Here is a 19,546-nt window from a genome sequence, read left to right on the forward strand (position 1 = left end):
GGAATCTCTCCCCCAGCACTCCATCTTTACAAGAACCTCGTCCAGCTGGGCTGGGGGCTCCTCCTGGCCTCACCACAGCCCCTCCGCTACCCCCGAGCTGAACCCAGCTGAGGGCAGCCCGAGGCCTCGCGGCTCCCCCACCTGCTCCGGGGCCCTGCCCCAGCGCCGGGCCGGGCCGGGCGGAGCTGCGGCCGCCCCCGTCGCTGTTGTTGCTCGGAGACGAGCGAGCAGGGGGAGGAGGAAGAGGAGAAGGAGGAGGAGGAGAGGAGGAGGAGGAGGAGGGCGGCGCGGGCTGCAGTGGCTGCGGCGGGGAGCGCCGGGGACGCCTCGCTCGGCAGCCGCCCGGAGGACGCGGCCCGGGGCCGGCCGCTCGCAGCCATGCCGGGCCCGGGGCGCTGAGCACGGCCGCGCCGCACCATGGAGGAGGAGAGGTGGGTGCCGAGCTCGGGGGCTGCGGGCCCCTGCTGGGCTGGGATCCGCCGCACAAGGTGGGGTTCCTTCCCCTGCTGCCCACCCCCTCGGTGGCATCCCCGCTGCGCCGGCCGAGGGGGGGGATGCTGCAGTGTCACGGTGCCGGGCTGCCTCGCCGCAGGGGGGGTGCTGGAGGGCAGCAGGGAGGTCAAGCAGGCTGCTCCAGGAGGTGGTTAAAAGAAGAAAAAAAAATCAATAATAATAAAATTTTGGCTTGTGCACCTGGAGCATAAGCAGCGCGGGGCTGGCGTGCCGTGGGAGCGGTTCGTGCACCTCGCGGAGCGCTGGGCTTGTGTTTGCCGTGTGTGTTGCTTGGACCTCCGGCAGCTGACTTGGGAATTAAAGCAGAGGTTTAATATACCTGCAGGTATATGGGGCTTTATGGCTAATGAATGAAAGTCTGTAACGCCTGGGAAGCCTCGGGGGTTGATGTACCTGTGCCTACGTGGAAGACCGCATGAGTGGTAGGGCAGGCAGGAGCGGATCCTGTGCCTTCCTCGCACGTTTGCTGGGCCATATGTATTTTATTTCCTGCAAGGTGATGATTTAGCTCCGAGACCTGTGTGCAGAAATGCTCTGAGCCAACCTGATGCCCGCTGAATGCATAAAAGAGATTATTGCTGCTTAGGGACTACGGAGGTGCCAGGGAGGTGGTTGGCGCTTGCTGCCTTCTCTGCATGCCTTCTTCCCCGCTGTCTGGGTGCCTTTCCTACACCAGAAGCACACTTGTACGGCTTCAAGCTAAACACTAAGCTGTTTCTTTTTTGTATTTTTCTTTTAAACAGGATATGCTGAACGCTTCCTTCTCAAGTTGTGCTGGTGACCTTGCAGGGGGTGGGGGAACAGAGAGGGGGCTTGACCTGCTGGTAGCACTGATCCTCAGGGCTTGACACAAGTTTTGTTTAAGTATGATACATTGGAAAGTTAAACTGGGGTCAACCCCTAAATTGTGGGTGTTTTCCCTCAGCTGAAGGGCAGCACTTGCTGCAGCCTGTCAGAGTTACTTCCCAGGCTCTGAAGGGCTTTCTACCCTTAGGCGACCCCAGAATTGCAATTCTTTGAGTATTTAATGTGCAACGCACCCTTTCACAACCATCATGTCTCTCTAAATTACACTGTACAGCTTCTATTTCCAGTAAGGGCATGAATGGCCAGCTATTGATATTAATTCAGATATTTATATCCAGGTATTAATTTCTAGTGCCTTGAAATCTTATATTGTCGTGTTAGATGTTAGGCAAAGATGTTAGGAAAACATAGAATGTTTTCCTTTTTTTCTTTTTCTTTTTTTTTTTTTTTTCTTTTCCCTTTATGTCTATGTAAATGAGCCTTGTGTTTGAGGACACAGAGGAGCTGTTCTGGTATCCCCAGGCTGTGCTCATCCTTGGCACTGTCACATATTGGGCCCCATATCGCATGGGGGCCTCTTGCTGGGGATTCAGTGGGGAAGAAGTCACCTGGAAAGTGCCTGGGTTGTTTTGCCTCATTCTTTTTTTTTCCAGACTGTCCAGTTTTAGGACATGAAGGATTGATTGCCCCCATTGGCGTGCTGTCTGCTTCTGGAAGTGAGGAATGCTTATCCAAACTCCTGTTTTCATTTCTAGTTTTTGGGAAGAGGAAGGAAGCCTGGAGGTGGTCAGAGGCAGTAACAAAGTGGGGTTTGACTCCTGGCAAGGAGAGATGGAAATATTAATTTGCTTTCTTGTCGGGAAGGGAACGTCATATAGAACCGCAGCAAAGCTGCTTTGCCTGCTCTGAACGAGACCTGAGAGGAGGCTTTAGAAAATGACCTTGCTTGATAAGTGCTGTGGCGGTGAGTGGGCTGGCGGCTCCGTGGGAAGGTTCTCCTCCTGTTTTTGTACTTTTGCCTTGCATTTCGACTCAAAAATATGTCATGCAGATTAGGCCTTAAATTTTACACTCTGTGGCTTTTATGACAGCAGCATTCCCCCTGGTTTTTCATTTGCCATTTTTGTAGTTCACGAGGAACACGTTACTGGTGCTTGCATCACCTCTGACTCTGGTCCCAAGCCTGCCAGGTCTCAAATATCCTGCTAGCTTGCACATCTGAGTTGTTCAGTGGTGTCACGTGCCCATGTCATTGCACAGGGGCAGAAGCAGCCGTGGGCAAGGGGGATTTAACCTGAAATGTACGCATCTGGCAACAAGTTATCCCAGGATCCTGACTGATTCTTTTTACTGTGCTGATGGAGACTTTCATTTTATGGAGAAAACGCGTAATGGTGTCTGATTGGGCTTGGTACTCTGAGACTTTATGTGCAAGATTTTTGAGTTTGGAAAGGAAAAAAAAATTTTTTTTTTTAAATCTGATTTTTAAATATCTCTCTGAGTGGTGGTAGCCTCTTCACAGTATTTGTTTGAGAAATATGGAGAAAGCAGATGCTATTCTTGTCACTTGGGTTATTTTTCGTTGCTTCCATTATTGTCAGTGAAGACTTTCCTCAGTGGTTCCTGAAGTTTGCTTTTCCCCTGAGGTCTTCTGTCTCCATTGATATGTACTTCTGGGGGTAAGTTGTGTGCCAGTTATGTATTTGTCTAAGTTAATGTCTCCATGCTGATGTAGGCACTGAAAAAGTTCAACTAAATAGGATAAAAATGCTATTTAAAAATCTTTTCCGTTATGCTCTATCTTAAATGTTTTAATAATTATGTTTCTTTGAAATCCTCTTAAAATCCATGCGTTTGAACTCCTCCAGTCACATTTTTTACTGTCTTGCATATACATAAAGAAAAATTCAGAAATTAAGATTTCATAAATATGCTGCTACACTGACTGCCTTTTCTTACTGTGTGTCTGACTCGAGGAATAACACTGTTGGGCGTAATGTGTTGGCTCCATGACTTTGGTCGTCAATTCTAAAGAATTATTGCAGTAAAGAAATAAAAATACTTCAGGACTAAATGAATGGTTTAGTCCTAATTTATCTTAACGTGGCGTTTAAGCTTTGAAGACTTGTAGCTGCTATTGGGTACCTTTCAAATTTTTCGATCGGTGCTATGCCAAACCTGTCAGAAATGAAAGATTGACATTTTACAGTGATGTTTGTAAAGTACCCCAGAAAGAAGTGCCCAAGGCTTTGCAGATTCGCAGCTAATATATCATTCATCCCTCAACACGGAGACACGAAGTGCCCATGAAGATGCCGGGCTGAAGGGGCCGGCCGTGAGGGCAGCGCTGGGCCTGTGGAGACGAGAGCGGCTCCCGGAGCCCCCCAGTGCTCTGTGGTGTTTTCCTTTTGCTCTGAAGGAAAGCTCATCTGGAAACTGCCCCTCCTTTAGGGTGAACTTCTGGCTCCCGTAAAGCCTGTCTCCGAACTGACTTTGGCAGAGCCTTGATTTTTGTTCCTGGGGTTTAGCAGCTCTCCACGCGGCAATAATCTTGCAAGGGGACAGTTTAGCTCGAAGGAGAGCTTTTATTCTTTCACATAATCTACAAAGACGTCTGTAATTACTGCTGGTAGCTAAGGCAACCCAACTTTATGGTTGATGCATGCACGCAGCAGAGCTGCGGGTTATGGGTGTTTAAAATACCTTGCCGTGGGTTGGTATGCGGCCGCGCTCAGGCGGGAGCTGCGGTGAGCCTGCGGGCGGCTTGAGCCAAGCCCCTGCTGGTGAGAGGAGAAGCGTGGTGGAAATGGGGCTCTGACTGACTTGGCTGACATAATTTGGGACTCTGAAATGGGGGTGCGTTTGTTCGACTCGGGGACGGCGTTGAAAAGCCACGCGGGAAGCGGCGGCGGGGTTGGCGTGCTCTGAAAGGACAGGCCTCGTCGCTCATCGGAGAGTCCTGCTGTGTCCCTAACGAGGCTGCTCATCTGGCCCAGGGAAATTAAATCATTTGTCCATTCACTCGGTGCACGGCCTCAGATAGCCCAGGAATAGAACAAATTGCTCCTGGCACCCAGCCTGCCGGGCCCGCTGGGGCTGTAGGACACCAGCTCCTCGAACGGGAGGCTCTGGGGGCAGCATCCCTGTGCTGGGCTGTGGGATCCTGCACGCCCCGCTTGGTGCCTTTGATCCGAGCACTTTGTTCTCTCCTTGTCTTTGTTCCATTAATAAAATAATGGAGTAATTCCGAAGCATAACAATTATAATAACAGTGTAGTGGGAGAAGCCTCAGGTCTGGGTTATGTAATGCATTATTCTGCTCTTCCCAGGGGTAGCTTATTTTTTTTTTTTTTTGTGGCAGGTTGCATTTGCTTGGAGCATGTGGGTTCTTGCATTTCGATGCTGGAAATGTGTCGGCGATATCTGCGAGTTGGTGCATGGGGGTGTGAGATCTCTCTCCCAGACAAAAATCAGCCTCCATATATTAATGGGGAGAAATGCTATGGAAGCTGACTCAGTTTCAAAATGAGTTAAAGGCTCTTGGCCCTTAATTTTTTTTTTAAATGTTTCTTACATGAGTCATTTGGAAAGAACTTTAAATAGCATATCTTGATTTTTTTTTTTTTTTAATTATTTATTTTTTGAAACAAGTTGTTAACTGGATAATCTGCAGTATTTTCTTGTGGTGATTCTTTGGCTCTTTGGTAAAACGTGAAGTTCACCCCTGCTAGTAAATCTGAGAATGTCTTTCAGGATGCTTTTCAAAAAGTTACTTTTCATGCTTTTTAGGAAGAAGTGTTTGATCTTTTTCAAATGAAGCAAGGTCTTTGCTTTTAAAATACACAGACGGAGGGTGGCAGAGTTAAGGCTTTATGGAGAGTTGTTGATCTGACGTTTGCGTTGGCGTTCAATGAAACTTGCTGTGCCCCCTGATCTGTATCTTGTGCCAGCTGAAAAGTTTGAAAATAATGAATCTTTGGTCTCTGGCGTTGGAGTGCTAACAAATAAATCTCAGCAGAGTGCTTTTCCCTGTTTGAGAAGCCTCGTGATGTCTGCGTGCAGGGCTTGATTTTGGATCCTGTGAGGTTGATCTCTGACCATGACCACAACCAGTGCCCTGCGGTGGCCCCGCTGTGCCTGCCCCAGGTGTCTGCTGTCACCTCTTTCTGTTTCTTGTTCTTTTTCTTGACGTGTTTGCTTCCTGTAGGTGTTTCAGCTTTGGAGACTAAAAGCTTGGTGAAGTTGCTTGCAGTGTAAGAGCCCCGCTTTTCCTGGCTTGGATCTGGCATGCTGCGAGGGGAGGCTTGGCTTTTCTGAAAGCAAGGCTTTGCGCTGGATTTTTAAAGCTGTGGTCAATCTTTGCTTGGCCTGAGGTTTCAGCAGAGGCTTTTGATCGATACAGCACAGAGGCTGAGCTGAATCTGGCTGTGTCCATGTGGCAAGGAGGCTCTTTCACTGCAGCGTGCAGACCTGGGCTGCCGTCACTCTGTGCCTGTGGGTGCTGCTGGCACGGAGCACATTCAGCTTTCTCCAGGGACAGAAAAAGTGGTTGTGTTGTTGCCTGGTGCCAGCCCCGTGAGTACTAAATGTTTAACAAGAGGTACACTCCTTTCTGCTTTTTATCTGGCCGTGCAGGGCTAATTGGATGACAACCAAGGTGCAGGCGGGGAAGCTGTCTCCCTCATCTGAGACAAGTGCTGAGTTGTGTTGTGCTCAGCCTCGCGGCTTCGCTTATGGCTGGAAATATTTAACTCGCTCAGCAAAGTGAAGAAATTGGACTTGGCCGGATTTTGGCGATTACAGGCTAACCTTTGTCTCGGGCACAAAGCTGGAGGCCACTCAGTATGCAGGCGTGCAAGCTGTGTGCAGCTTGGCTGCAGCTCCATGCAGTGCTTTTGGGGGAGGACAGTTTGGCCTCCTGAGGATGGCTGGGTGGACAGCGAGCTTCGTGGGACCTGGGGATGCAGCACCGGGAACAGGAGGTGGTCAGGAGCAGGCAGTGGGGAGAGTGCAATGTTTAGTAAGGGCTGCACATTGTCAAGGGGTAGTGAATCATGAATAATTGTGGTTTTCAACAGAAAAGTTACTGTGAGTGAGTACACATGTATATACGTGCATAGGTGCATGAATACGTACATGAGTAGAGGCCATCTGACTCTTCTGGGGAAGGATCCCTCATGCTTCCCTGGCTTTGCACCCTTTTTCAGTGATCTGCTGGTAAAGCCAGGCTGCCAGACTCTTGCTTTAACCCGATTCATCCTCTTTTATCACGACACAAGCACGGCTAAGAAAGGTTACAAGGAGATGGGGACAAACCCAAAGCTGATGGAGACCATTCTCTGGAAGGAAAACTCTGAGCAGGTCTCCAGCCTGGTGGATGGTGGCCATGAGATTACCTCGCAAGGGCTGCCATTCACTTGGGGTTGGTTTTTGGCAAGGACAACCCTGCTCAACTCGTCTTATTTGCTTTTGCTGGCTGGAAGGTGGGAGGAATGAGCTGTGGATTTAAGCGGTGCAGTTATCTTGCACTAAAATGCTGCTGTTTTCACAGGTGGAAACCTTTAGCTCTGAGTGATTTCACACATTTTCAAATCATAGAGGTAGATACTGACCTTATGTCAATGCTGTACAAAGAGCCAGCGCTCAGAACAAAGTAATGAGGACATGTATGTGCCTTAGGCACCTGTTGGCCTGGTTAAACAGCACAAAACTGGGTGCGTTTGGTTTTACGTTACCTATATAGCTTGTGGTTCTGCTAGGAAAGTCTAGCTCAGTAATTATTTCTATACATTACAGTGGCACTAAATAGCCTTATTGCTACAATGGAAATTGGATGTGGCCACTGTAAAGCTAGCGCTTGGAAAACCTGCAGTTAGTTTTCATAGTCCTTTCCTACTTGCCTCTAGCAGAAGATACAAGTCATATATTCTATGCTTAGGTTTTTGAGATCAAATGTGGAAAACTCAACTTCTCTTTCTCTGTGTGATTGTTAAAGTATCCGTGGTGCTCTTGCAGTTCCCAGTGCTGAAGTCTTTTTCTATTCGGTCAGGCAATTATGTTCTGGCTTGAATATCAACTTATACTGCTTTCCTGGACTGCAGCCTACAAGACTGGGCTTTGTCCTCGAGTGTTTGGCACCTTTTCACTTTCTTCCCTGCTGATTGAAATGTGGGCTGGTTGGCTTTCAACATCCATGCAGAGGTAGCTGCGTTTTGTGATGCTCTTCGTGTGGCAAACATGATCGGACTAACAAACGTGCAAGTAATAACTCCATGCGTGATGCCCTGTGCTGCAGTTTTAGGATACTTTTTTTTTTTTTGTGTGTGTGTGTCACTGAATCAAACTTTCTACTTCTTTTTTTGTCCCTGTTTTCAGCATTAAGCAGAGTTCCCGATCCTCTGAGGCAGCTGAGGATGAAAAGGAGCAGCGCACAGTGACAGTCAACCCCTCTCACATGAGAAAGGCGTTCAAGGTCATGAATGAACTACGGAGGTACACTTCTGGGCATCCTCTCTGGTTTAGTGGGATCATGCTGAATAAAACAGGCTCCTGGGAGATGTAATAAATAAATAAAAATCTCTGCCACCTTGATCACAGCTAATGGCTGCATGGAGGATGTTAATATGCTAGTAGGAGGAGGCAGCTACAATACAGCTGTTCTGTGATGAGCTGCTGTACCCAGTCTCACACTTGCCTATCTTTGAGTCAGAAGGAAGCCAGTTACGGCTCAAAAACATTATCTGAGCAATATCCTGCTTTTATAGATGATAATTCATTTAGCATTTTCCATTACTTACAGCAAATTTAGCTGTAAACTATGCTCTTAGCTGAGCTAATGGTCTGAAAACCAATAATAGAACATTTCAGACATTAAGACACCTACACATAATTACAGACCAAAGATTATTAATGCACCGTTCTTATTTTGTTTAACTAGCAGTGTCGTTCAGTCTGGGCTTAGCACTTCAAAGTAGGAAGAAAACCCCAACAATTTAGAACTCTACTTGCAAATTTAAAAATCCTATCACTGGTTAAAAGAGAACACCTTGGTGTCTTTAAATAACTGCGTAGGTACAAGGAGAACAGAGGCTGAGAAGAATGCAGTTTTTAAGAACCACTGTGTCACTGATGTGATGACAGTAGCTGAGTCTGAATTGTTTTTTGGCTCTTATCTCATGAACCAGGCACAAGTTCAGCAGGTGTTCCTATAGGTAGTTCATTTGAGTCCCTTACTGTTCAAACACAGACTTAAAATCACATTTTTAAAAAGAATTCCTAATGGAAAGGACATGTGTCACACAAGTGAGTGTGTGTGTTCCCTCTCTCTCCAGATGGTATGATGAAAGCAGATAACATCATTTACTCTTTTGTGCATGTGTTAGGTGCTCAGAAGATGATGTGGAAGCCACCTCTCTTTTGTAGGTTAAATAGTTTCCCAACATACATGTTCTTCAGTATGGGGAAGGGTTAGAAATGTCTCCTTCCACGGATATCACACAGCAATTCTCAGTTGCATAAGGAACAGAAAATGGAAATATCTTTCCCTTGTAACAGTTAAATGAAGCAGAGTATGGTTTCTTTATATATTGGTATCCCTCTAGTCCTCTCTTTGTACTGAAAGCAAAGGATCTGAAAATAGAGGTTTGTGCAGCTATATTCAGAAATCTATTGTGCTACCATTATTCCTTTGTTAATTGAAGCATAGTGGGAATAGCTGGAGACTGACAAATGTTTTTTAGTGCCTGTAGTTAGCTAGATCTTGTGCTGTGGTCAAGTGATTAAAAAAAAATAAAATACAAGATTAAAAGCTTCCCTTAAGCACCTGTTTGATGTTTTCTTTTTCTGGGTACTCCTTCTCAGCCCCTGCTGCTGTTCTGGAATACACAGTTCTCATGTCCATTGTATTGTGCATTGAGCTTGTGATCCTTAAGCCATCAACAATCAGTGTTAATAGCTACCTTGAATAATAGTGCCTTAAAGCAAATGCATCAAGAAATCCTACACAGAGGGTCTAGAAGAATCTTGCTAAGCCTTTAACCTATTTGCAATATGTTGCTCACTTGGAATTTGTAGCTTTCAAATGTAAATTAAATTAACTTTCATGAGTGGTGCTTTAAATAACTGTAGTCCAAAGAGGAATTGAATAGAGCATCTTTTACATAAGCTGAAGGATATGGGGAAGCTTCCATTAACAGACCATTAAAGAGCTCCCATTACCACCGTCATCTCCTCCAAACTGGGCTGAAAGCAGAACAAAGGTTATCAGTTCTTACTTTCTTCCTGTTTTCCAACTGTAGCCCTCCATTTCACAAATAATTTTGTTCGTGTAATCCAACATATGGAGGAGGAGACACACCTAGTCCGTTAGAAGATCTGTGTGTATTTATTTCATATGTGGTTGCCTAAGTGAAAGCGGAGCATCGTGATAAACATTTCTGAGGAGAAGGCGACATCTAGATTTACAGACATGGAACTTTTTTTTTTTTCAGGCTTGACATTTGGAAAGAACACCCTTATTTTGCATTTGTGTGCTCAAACATCTTAAACCAACTTATTGGGAGGCTGAGCACTTCTAGCTGTCTACATCTCTGAAGCCCTGTGCAAACATTAACTAATGAATCCTCAAAGGATGTACGTGGGGCTGCTAGGAAAGGTCACTGATTAATGAAGTGGCTTTGCCAAAGACGTACAATGAGTCAGTGGGGGAGCTCAGAAGTTTTTTGGTTTTCGTTTGGAGCCCCTTGTTTTTATCCCGGCGCCTCTTAATCCCAGACTAATTCCTGTTGTAAATGAAGTCCTCAGGCCCCCAGATAGACTTCAATGATGGGCTGCTTCTCCCTGGGCTTGGGGCAGCCTCTGCACTGATCAGCACCACCAGGTGTTTTGCTGGTCACGTTCTGCAGGGCCAAACATGGGAGAAAGTGCAGAAATAACATAATTTTTCCACTCTACCTTTTTCCAGTGGAAAAACGAAATTACTGCTGGTGTTTCCTTGCATGACTGGTACTTGCTTTATAGACCTGTCAGGGCTTGGCTCCAGGTGGTGCCCAAACTCTTAAGCTCTTCCATACCTTCTCTGAGCCCTTCTTCTGAGAGGTGGAGGGAGTCCCTTTCCCATCCAGACCTTGTTTGGTTTCCAGAGTTTTTCTGGAAAACAGTAGAACCATGGGCACGGTTGCGGTGTCGGGAGGATTCGGGCTTTGTTTTGTAGGGGAGCACTGGTAGGAGCTGGTAGCTGAAGGACGAGAGGACCTTGCACTGGGATTTGGCAGGAGCTCAGGTGCCTTGTCTGTAACGGTAGGACTTCTGCTTACTTTCTGGGGGCTTTACCAATGTAGTGTTTTTTTTTTTTTTTTTTTTTTCTGACCAGGAGTTCTGAAATGATCTTTGTCTTTTCTGGTGTTTTTCCAGCAAGCGGCTCCTCTGTGACGTGGTGATTGTGGCTGAAACTGTGGAGATGGAAGCCCACCGCGTGGTCCTTGCGGCCTGCAGCCCTTATTTTTGTGCGATGTTTACAGGTACTACGCTCTGCACCAGGCCCTGCGCTCGGGTTGAAGGGGCTGGGAGCTCTGCTGAGCCTCCGGCAGGAGCTGAGCAGAGGCAGGAGGCATGGCCTGGAGAAATAAGTACAGCTCGGTCTGCACTTCGCTGTGTGTGATGGATGTTGCTGAGCATCCTTGCTTAATTCTTTTAGGCACAATCTATGGCCTTGGGAGTGGTGCGTGGCTACAGGAGGAGTGCGTAGCACAGAGCTCACAGGAAGATTATTAGGAGGCTTGACTCGCTGTGTGTATGTTTTTTAATTCCTTAACAAGAACTCGGGTCAGGAAAACACGCATAATTAACACCAAGCACATGTGCAGTGCCCTAATGGCTGTGGTGCACTTCAAAGAAGTTGCTGGCGTAAAAGATGTAGTTTCAAGGCCCAGCCCTGCAGACGCTTATTCGCGGTCACGGATGTTTAATCTCCCATGGCACTTGTTGCTGCTGCCCGAAATAACACTGTTGTTCTCCAGATCCAAGCATGTATTAGCAGCCCTGCCTTTTTGCAGGGAGTGTTGTTGCAATCCAGCATATTTTGGTCAGGGCAGATGCAATCTCAATGAGAAGGAAGGAGAGGACAAAATCCTTGCCCTGTTCGTGTGATACCTATAGCCTGTGCTTGTCGCTGGCTGTGCCCAGGCAGAGCAGCAAGAAGAGCTGTGTCAATCCCAAGGCAGGCAAGTGACCAGCTTATTTAAGTCCTTCTAGTACCATCAGTTTGGTCAGGAGCTCCTTAGCTTTCTTCCTTTTCCTTGCCCCTCCTTTCCAGGATAGAAGCTGACTTAACCAAATAGAAATAAAATGTTTGTATGCTCTAGAGAATGGTGGTTACAGTCCCACAGCTTCAGCATTTTGGGGGGTTTTCCCACTTTTTTATGTTCCCTCGTTTGTGGCCTTGGGGAGGAGAAAGCCAAGTTCAGTAGGAGCTCTTGGAGCTGTTTGGAAGCAGGTCATGTGGATGCTTCTTGCTTCTAGAAGCCTTTGGGTTAGGCTTGCTTTTATTTTGCTTTGCTGGAAGCAGAATGCAGCATTTCTGAGGAAAGCCTGTCATCTGGGAATCCTCTCTTCCTTTCTGTAATGGAGGGAGGGAAAAAAAGCATATAACACTGAAGTGTAAGTCGACGTCTGAATGTTAGATGAGATGTGAGGTTTGCCATGGTGGCCTTGTCTGTGCGGTGAGCTCAGGGGGAAAGCATTTGTGTTTTATAGGGAGCTGGAAGCGGGTGGGTGCTGGCCGTGGTGAGGAGGCAGAGGAGCAAGCCCTGCTCAGAAGCACCTTTTGGCAGAGGGCACCTCAGAGGGGATTTGGGAGGGCTTGTGATGCTCATTCCTCATGAGAATTAATAAATAAATAAACAGAAAGTTACTGGAAAGCCCTCTGATCTTTAGAGGTCACCTGAGCGGGAACGCGGTGGTGCAGAGCGGGGTCGGGGCCGCTTGTGTTTCCATGCAGGAATTCTCCGGCCGTGTAATCCCTCACGCTGTGAGTTAACCAGTAATCAGCTAACCACCAGCCGCGGTCATGCGGCTGCCTCGGCGCTGCCCGGGGCTGGGTGACAGCCCCTGCGGGGCCCCCAGCCTGTCCCGGGGGCAGCAGGGTGTAGGCAGAGAAACAACTCCCCTTTCGCTTTTGGTCCAGCTGCTCCTGAGTTTCTAAGGGCTGGATCTTCCTCTTGCAGAGGCCGAGCGTGTGATCCGCTTCCAGCTGCGTGTTGTTTCAGTCTCTGGAGGGTGAGATTTTAGCGTCGCAGCCTGGCTATTAGCTGCGTTTTATTTTTCAGTGTTGCTTTGCATGGCAGCAGCCTGGCTTGAGAGCTGTGCCATGCACATACCTGCAGGGTGGCTGCAGGATGGACGGGGCAGCAGCAGCTTGTGCTGAGTCCCTGCTGGAGGAAATGATTTTTGGGGAGCTGGAGGGGACCCCTCGTCTGACGCCCTCTCTGCAGGTGCTGTTGCTGTAGGCTGGGCCTGGTTTTGGACTCGTGGATGACCTTGTGATGACCGTGGGATCTGTCTTATACCACCTGGTGTCCTCTGGTTAGGCACGTCTCTTGACAAAAGCTTTTGCAAGTCCTAAAATAAAAGGCATGTTTTCCATTTGTATCCTCCCCCACTGAAGGAGAGATGGGACCCAGCACCTCCCAATTCTTTACTGATTTTTAGAGCATTTCAGATGGATGGTCCCTGTTGGCACCGTGCTGTGCAGGGATGATCGGTGGCAGTAATTTCCATCAGTATAGAGTAAAACGTGATAGTTTCAGAAAGAACAACAGCAGAGATGCTGCTGGGACCGTGCCTGTGAGAAACGTGGGGGGGATCTTGGCAGTGCTGGGTGAGGAGGCAGCAGTGCAGAAGTCTTCCTTTCAGATCCCTAACAGCCCCCGTGCACGAGGGGCTGTGGCATTGGTATTCAGTACGCTTGTGAGCTCTCCTCCTTCAGCACATCACTGACTTGGGAAACAAGCTGGAGCTGGGAAGCATCTTGAGCGCAGTAAATCTGAGGCAGGGCAAGCTGCTGTGCTGGGTAAACAAGGCGCTGGGAGCTGCTGCAGTTCTGACAGCAGCCTCTCGTGACAAAGCCGGGGAGCTGAGCTGGCTGGCGGCAGGAAAAAGTACAAGGAGGAAGGGAGAGAGCAGTGCTGGTTTTGTGTATGGGGCATGAAGGACTTGTCTTCACAAGGCCCTCATGTCTGCAAGGTGCATTCCCCTAAAAGGGGTCTGCTTGAAGGCACGCTGCCTGTTTTCACATCTTTGTGCCCTCTTTCCCTGTCCCTTGTATCTGCTTGGCTGCAGGGGGTGGGGTCGGGGTCTGTGCAGCACAGCCCAGCACCATTAGGTTCATTCTCAGCACAGTCCTCATCTAGGGGAGGTGCTGTTGATGCTCTGAATCACTCTGTCATGAAGGGATCGGGTGAGGCTTGGGGGTACGGTTTGTGGTTTTTTATTTTATTCTCAGTAAGAGGATGTGGCTGAAAGGATCCGGTCCCAACTCCACTGCTGTCCCTGTCCTGGGACACAACGTGTGAGTCTCACCTCGGTGGCTGTGCAGAGCCAGTGGGGGATGTTAGCATGCAGGGCTGGCAGCTTGCTGGTGGGTGTAGAAGCCCACACTGCCTTTATTTTTGTTGGCTGTGTCACATGAGCGCCACGGAGACAGATGATGTTGTCGGATCGGTCCCTCCGAGCTATTTCTGCATCGATATTTCTGTATCGATCACGGGTGAGAGCATCCCAGCCTCTCCTGCCCCTGGTTCCAGCGAGCGCTGTCAGTGCCGTGGCTGCTCCTCTTTGCCCCTTGCCTCTGTAGGGTTTTTGTCTGGGTGCTCCTTGCAGGCAGTGCCAGCTCCATGTAGGCTGGTGTGTGTGCACTGGTCTGCGCTCAGAATCCTCCTCTCATCTCTGGAGCTGGATTTTTGGGGGGGAGAAGAAGTGCTGGGAGATGTTTATTTTGTCAGTCAAAAAATCCTACTTTGAAAGCCCCCCAAATGTAGGTCATTTATCCCTTTGTACTTGTACATTTCTATTCATGGGCTTCTCTGAAATAAAATTTTATTTGATTTTAAAAAATAGAAGTTGGAGCAAATATTATTTCAGTCTGTTTCCTTTTGGGTGGTGCTGGCTCTCCTAATACTTATGGTCTGACCCGACTCCTGTTATTTGCTTCCTCATTGGCATAAGCAAAGCCCCAGAAGTTTAATTTCCAGGCTCCAGGTTTTGCTCAGGCTCGGACCCCCTTTAGCATCTGACTCTGTGCCGTGTACTAAATGTGCCCGGCTGCATCTTGTCGTGCTCGGTATGGGGACGTAGGCTGTAATTACTTCTCACATAGGCTGCAGGAACTATTTTTCCTCTTAATCCCACAGCAGTATTGAGTCACCAGGTTTCTTACAGTAGTGATTATTCATGTCCTGGTTTAAGAATTGACATTTTTTTGAGCTGTCCTTTGTCTGTCTTTATTTTTTTCATCTATCGTTTCCTTTCTGCTCTTTCTTGGAGCTTGCTCTTTCTGGTCTGTGGTTCCTGGAGATCGCGCTGATTAGAGCCTGGGCTGGGTGATCTCACCCTGTGTGTGAATGCTGGAAGGGGCCCTGGGGAGCCTTTCCTCCTCCTTCCCACCGCGCTTTTGTTACTGGGACGCGCTCCTGTACGCACGGGGTCTGTGTGCGTGGTGCCTGCAATGACGAACACATCTTTTTGCACAGATGCTTTTTGTAATGTGCAGCTGTGCGGACAGGTTACAGCAAGGTAATTTCGGGGAGAAGCCTGCAGCACACTGGATGTGTGCTGGTTTTCCTCAGCAGGTTTCAGGTTATTCCTCAAGAAAGAGGGTGGTGCTATCTTTTATTGTAGGGTATACCATAAAGCACCCTAATACAGCTGTTGCAGATGATTCATCTACCCATATATATATTTAAATATATTAGTAAAGCCCTTCTAAGACCTGTCCTCAGTCTCTTTGAATCTGTCCCTGTGATGAGACACGGCTGAAGGCTGTATTCTTTTTTCAGCCCCTGAATGTGTTTCAGTGCAGGTGAACTTTGCAGGTTTTTTTTTTTCTGCAACAAATTGACCTTGCTGCATTTGTTGATGACTTTTATCTTCTATCAGTGTCTTCTAATGTTGAGGTGCTCTTTAGGCTGCATTAAGAGGTTCGGAGAGCCTTGCTAGTTGTCCTTAGGTAGTCAGGGATAGTGTCAGGGAGTCTATTAGATACCAGGAGTATGTGCTGGATATGTGGGGAGCAAGGGCTGAAAAGAGCTCCTGCCAAGCGAACTCTGACTGTCCTTTTGAAATGCTTTTCAGGAGACATGTCTGAAAGCAAAGCCAAGAAGATCGAGATAAAAGACGTCGATGGGCAGACGCTGAGGAAGCTGATTGATTACATCTACACAGCCGAGATAGAGGTCACGGAAGAGAACGTGCAGGTGAGTCTGGTTCGGCTTCTCCTTGGAAACCCAAGTCAGAAGCTTGAAACTCAGAAGCCTTGGAGAGGGGTGAGTGATCTCCTCAGGCTGCGGGAAGTAAAAGGTTGAGCTTAAAAGAGCTCCTTGCAGCCTTGTTCAGTCTTGAGGCACTTTGCTGCTTTCCCTGCACCTAAGTCATGTTGCATTTAGCTTTAGTATCAAGCTCTTACAATGAGCTTAGGCATTTGTATTCCGAGAAGCTGCTGACTTGTGGGTCAGTCAGTCAAAGGTCAGAAGATACTCAAACAAGCAGAGAGTGGAATGTGGTTTTAAGGTCCTGGCAGAGGAATCTGCCTGTTAGTTTTTAAGTTCTTCTGGGGAGTTTGATTAGTTTGGCAGAGCTTTGAGTGGAATATATTGTTAAAACAAGGGCATTCTTCCCTTCTTTGTGTGCCTTCTGTCTTGGAGTTCTTTGAGGTAAATATTTGTCTGAAAGTGGAAGGGGTAATTGAAAGGCAGCCTTACAGATAAAGCAGGATGCAAGGAGGAGCGTTTTGTTGTCTGTGTCACATGGCTGTGGCTGCTGGTAAAGCTTTTTCTCTTCTGTTTCTTTGATTGTAAGGAAATGTCTGTGCACTTAGCCACTGATGTCTGGAAGGGATGCTGGGAGCTGGAGTGCGGGTGTGCTTTTTGGTTGTTCCCTGGTTTTGTTTGCAAGTGGTAGTTCAGGCCTGTTGTTGTCCTCTCGGTGACGTGGGCATCGGGCAGGGATTCAGCAGCTGGTGTCTGCCTCGCTAGAGAGATGGAGGGAGGGGAAATGCTGCTGCCTGCGTTCTGTTGACCTAATTAAGATGGCAAAATTAGACTGGTACGAAGTCCTTTACTGCGTGAAATTGAGTTCTTGCTGTGGATGGGACATGCTCGCCTACTCTGGTCCCTTAGGGAGGGCCCAAGTTCTTGCTGTGTTGCAGCATGTGGTTCTTCCTGCAGTAATACGTAGTGGGGAAGCAGGGTAGATTCTTGGACTTCTGGGGACTAATGTTGGTGGAGGAAAAATGACATTTACACACTGTCAAGCTGCCATCTCTTCCTGGGGGAAATGTGAAGACTGTATCCACGTGCTTTCGGAAACGTGTGCGTTCCTTCCCTGCTCTGGTTGTTAGGTGGCCCAGAAGCACCCACTCGGCACGTGGGACGTGCTGAGCTCCAGCTGCCATCTGGCGTGCAGGATCCTGTCCATCTGCATGGAGAGAGGCTTGCTTGAAGTTACTGCACGTGCTCTAGCTTTCTCCCTGTGCGAGCACCTCGGTGCTCGTGTAGAGCTGCACCTGCATATGAGCAGGGTGGCTGCATGGCCAGCTCCATCCCGCTCTGCATTGGCAGTGTAGACCTGCCCTGAGAAGTCCAGGTGTTTAATTTCCAATCAAACAGGAAAAAAATATATATTTTTTAGTAAAACCTAACCATATCCTACCTTCTGTTGGCCTAGGGATTACAAAGAGTTGGAGTTAAGAGCTGTGCCTATCCTCATATTTTGGCTCACATCTCTCAGACATGATCAAAAATACGTTTGGCAGATACTAAGATTTAAGCAATGAGCTTTTTCCCAGTCTAATAAAGCACTCCCTTTTCTTCACGATTTATTTAAATATTCACACTGTGAATAACTCTTTAGTCTGGAGGTAAATTAATTCATGAGAGCTAGGAAATGAAGCTGATCTAGAGCAAGATCAACTGACTGGACCGTTTTGTTATGTAAAAATGCCTGTCTTGAAAATGTTTTGTGGAATTTGATAGATTTTTGTGATGAAGCCCATAGAAAGATTAAAGAGGAATTTCCATGCCATCTGTGGGTATTTAACCACTGAACGGAATGCCATAAACAGGATAATGGGCACAGAGAGAAAAGTCTACATAAAAGAATATTCTGTGATTCCTCCAAAAGGTTCACCCAGGTAAAGGCAAACCAAAGTGAACAGTTAAACCCTCGGTGTGGATTAGCAATGTCAGCCTTAGGAAGACGTGAGCAGTTTGGGTAATTTACCTTGTCACATCCTCCTGCTGCACGGCTCTGTCAGCCATCCAGCTGGAAGGGTGCCTCGGTGGTGCCGGTCTGCGATGTTTCAGCAATGTTCCTTCACTGTCTCGTCGTGAGACTTCCTCAATTCCCAGCAGCTACCTCACGTCCGGAGCTCTGATTTCCTACCTGGAAGAGGGTGCATTAAAGGTTTTTTTTTTTTTTTTTTTTTTTTTTTTTTCAGTTTGACACCCAGTTGTTCAGACTTCCTCAGCAGATGGAAGAAGTGATTTCTGGGTATGCGTGCCAGTTAATTTCATTGTAGAAATTACAAGAAAAAAGATTGTTAAATGGCATTAATTGGTTGTTAGGTGGCCTGAAGATGTTATGCTGGTGCTGGTGTATGGAGAACCAGCAAATTTATCTCAGAGCATGCTAGAGAATTATTTTACCATGTATTAGGAGGCTTAGAGATGCTCACACTCATGTTGCTGAAGCAGGTGAATTTTTGGCTGCCCTTGTCTTTGTTGTGGTGTTTACTGTGTGTGGCAGGAGATATATTGCACTGCAAATAGGAGTCCAGTGCTCTTGTGCCAACAGTGCTATGCTGCTGGAGCACAACATCCTGCAGATGGGCTGGCAGTGGGAGGTGGGTCAGAGCTGTTGTTGTTCAGGGAGGAAGGCTTTATTCAGGCTTGAACAAGAAGGTTTTCCACCCATGAGCAAATACAATGGGGGAAAGTGCAGAAAACTGATGACAGAAGTCAACAGCTGTCCCTGATCTGAAGGTGGGAACAAGTGACGTAGATTTGGAGCAGTTGTGTGTGGGGTTCTCTCTCCAGGTACAAGTTGCTCTTCTTCTGTACCTGTGGTAAGCATCTTCCTTTTGGAAGGCAAGAAATTATAGGAATTATCCATTTGGGCTTCCACTTCAAAATAAAACCGCTTCTCCACCCAGAAACCCAGTGTGGTAAACATCTGCATGCACGAGGCTCATGGTGTTTTCATCTTGGAAAAGAAATTGTGCTGAAGCTGATGGAGATCACAGGTTTTGTGTGTCCAGGTTGATTGTGACACTGAATGAAGAGGAGATCTAGGGGGAGGCCTTTCATTCTCCTAGGAGCTTCTGTCTGTAGACGGTGAATACAGTCCTCCTTCAGCACTTTGTACCCATCCTTAGTGATGGCACTTAATTACTTGCAATCTGAGAATTACCCTTCCAATTAAGAAAGTCACTACCATTAGGGTTGTAATGATTCCCTGGGAAAAGTCCTGATTAACCTGATTTCATGATTAAATTCCTATTAATGAGGTGCAGCATACCACACGCGTGGTGTCCTTGTACACTGCTGCAGTCTGAGGTATGGCTCATGGAAAGAAAAATGAAGAGATGTCTAGAAATCAACTGGCTGGGGGAAATAGATGTTGGCACTGTCAGCTTTCAAACATAATAATCATAATAAAAATGTCTCGAGAAAGGAGGAAAAAAGCTTTGCTAGCATCTGTAGCGCTTCCTTTTCAGAAGTGTGCTTCCCCACCTCGTGTTTCCCAAAGGAATAAGGACTTCAAAACAGAGGAAGGAGAGTCTCAGGGGGGGAAAAAAGTTTGGGTACTGCAATGATGAAGGGTGTTAAGTGGGTCATTTCATCTCCCGTCCCTCTGTGCGCTCCAAAAGCTGCAACTACAGCTTGTACAGTTTGCAGAGCGCCATTCAGCTCAGCTTTAGGAGATGCAATCAATCAGGTCTGTTTTCTTCCTGCTG

General features: G+C 47.4%; 1 protein-coding gene across 4 annotated transcripts in view; it reads left to right on the top strand.

Moving 5' to 3' along the window:
* The first annotated feature begins 313 nt into the window (after positions 1–313).
* The window catches only part of KLHL3 (kelch like family member 3), a 44,640-nt gene continuing 25,407 nt past the window's right edge, over positions 314–19,546 (top strand). For 2 of the 4 annotated variants that reach the window (XM_082771426.1, XM_082771428.1), the window contains exons 1-4: positions 314–431; positions 7,696–7,812; positions 10,732–10,838; positions 15,667–15,788. In XM_082771426.1, the coding sequence (XP_082627552.1) occupies positions 418–431; positions 7,696–7,812; positions 10,732–10,838; positions 15,667–15,788 (360 nt within the window). In that variant the 5' untranslated portion in view covers positions 314–417. Of the gene's footprint in view, positions 432–2,923; positions 3,000–7,695; positions 7,813–10,731; positions 10,839–15,666; positions 15,789–19,546 lie in introns of those variants that run through there. The other 2 variants (XM_082771427.1, XM_082771429.1) reach the window with 2 other exon arrangements.

This window comes from Aythya marila, assembly GCF_965140915.1.
Source record: "Aythya marila genome assembly, chromosome: 14".
NCBI lineage: Eukaryota > Metazoa > Chordata > Aves > Anseriformes > Anatidae > Aythya > Aythya marila.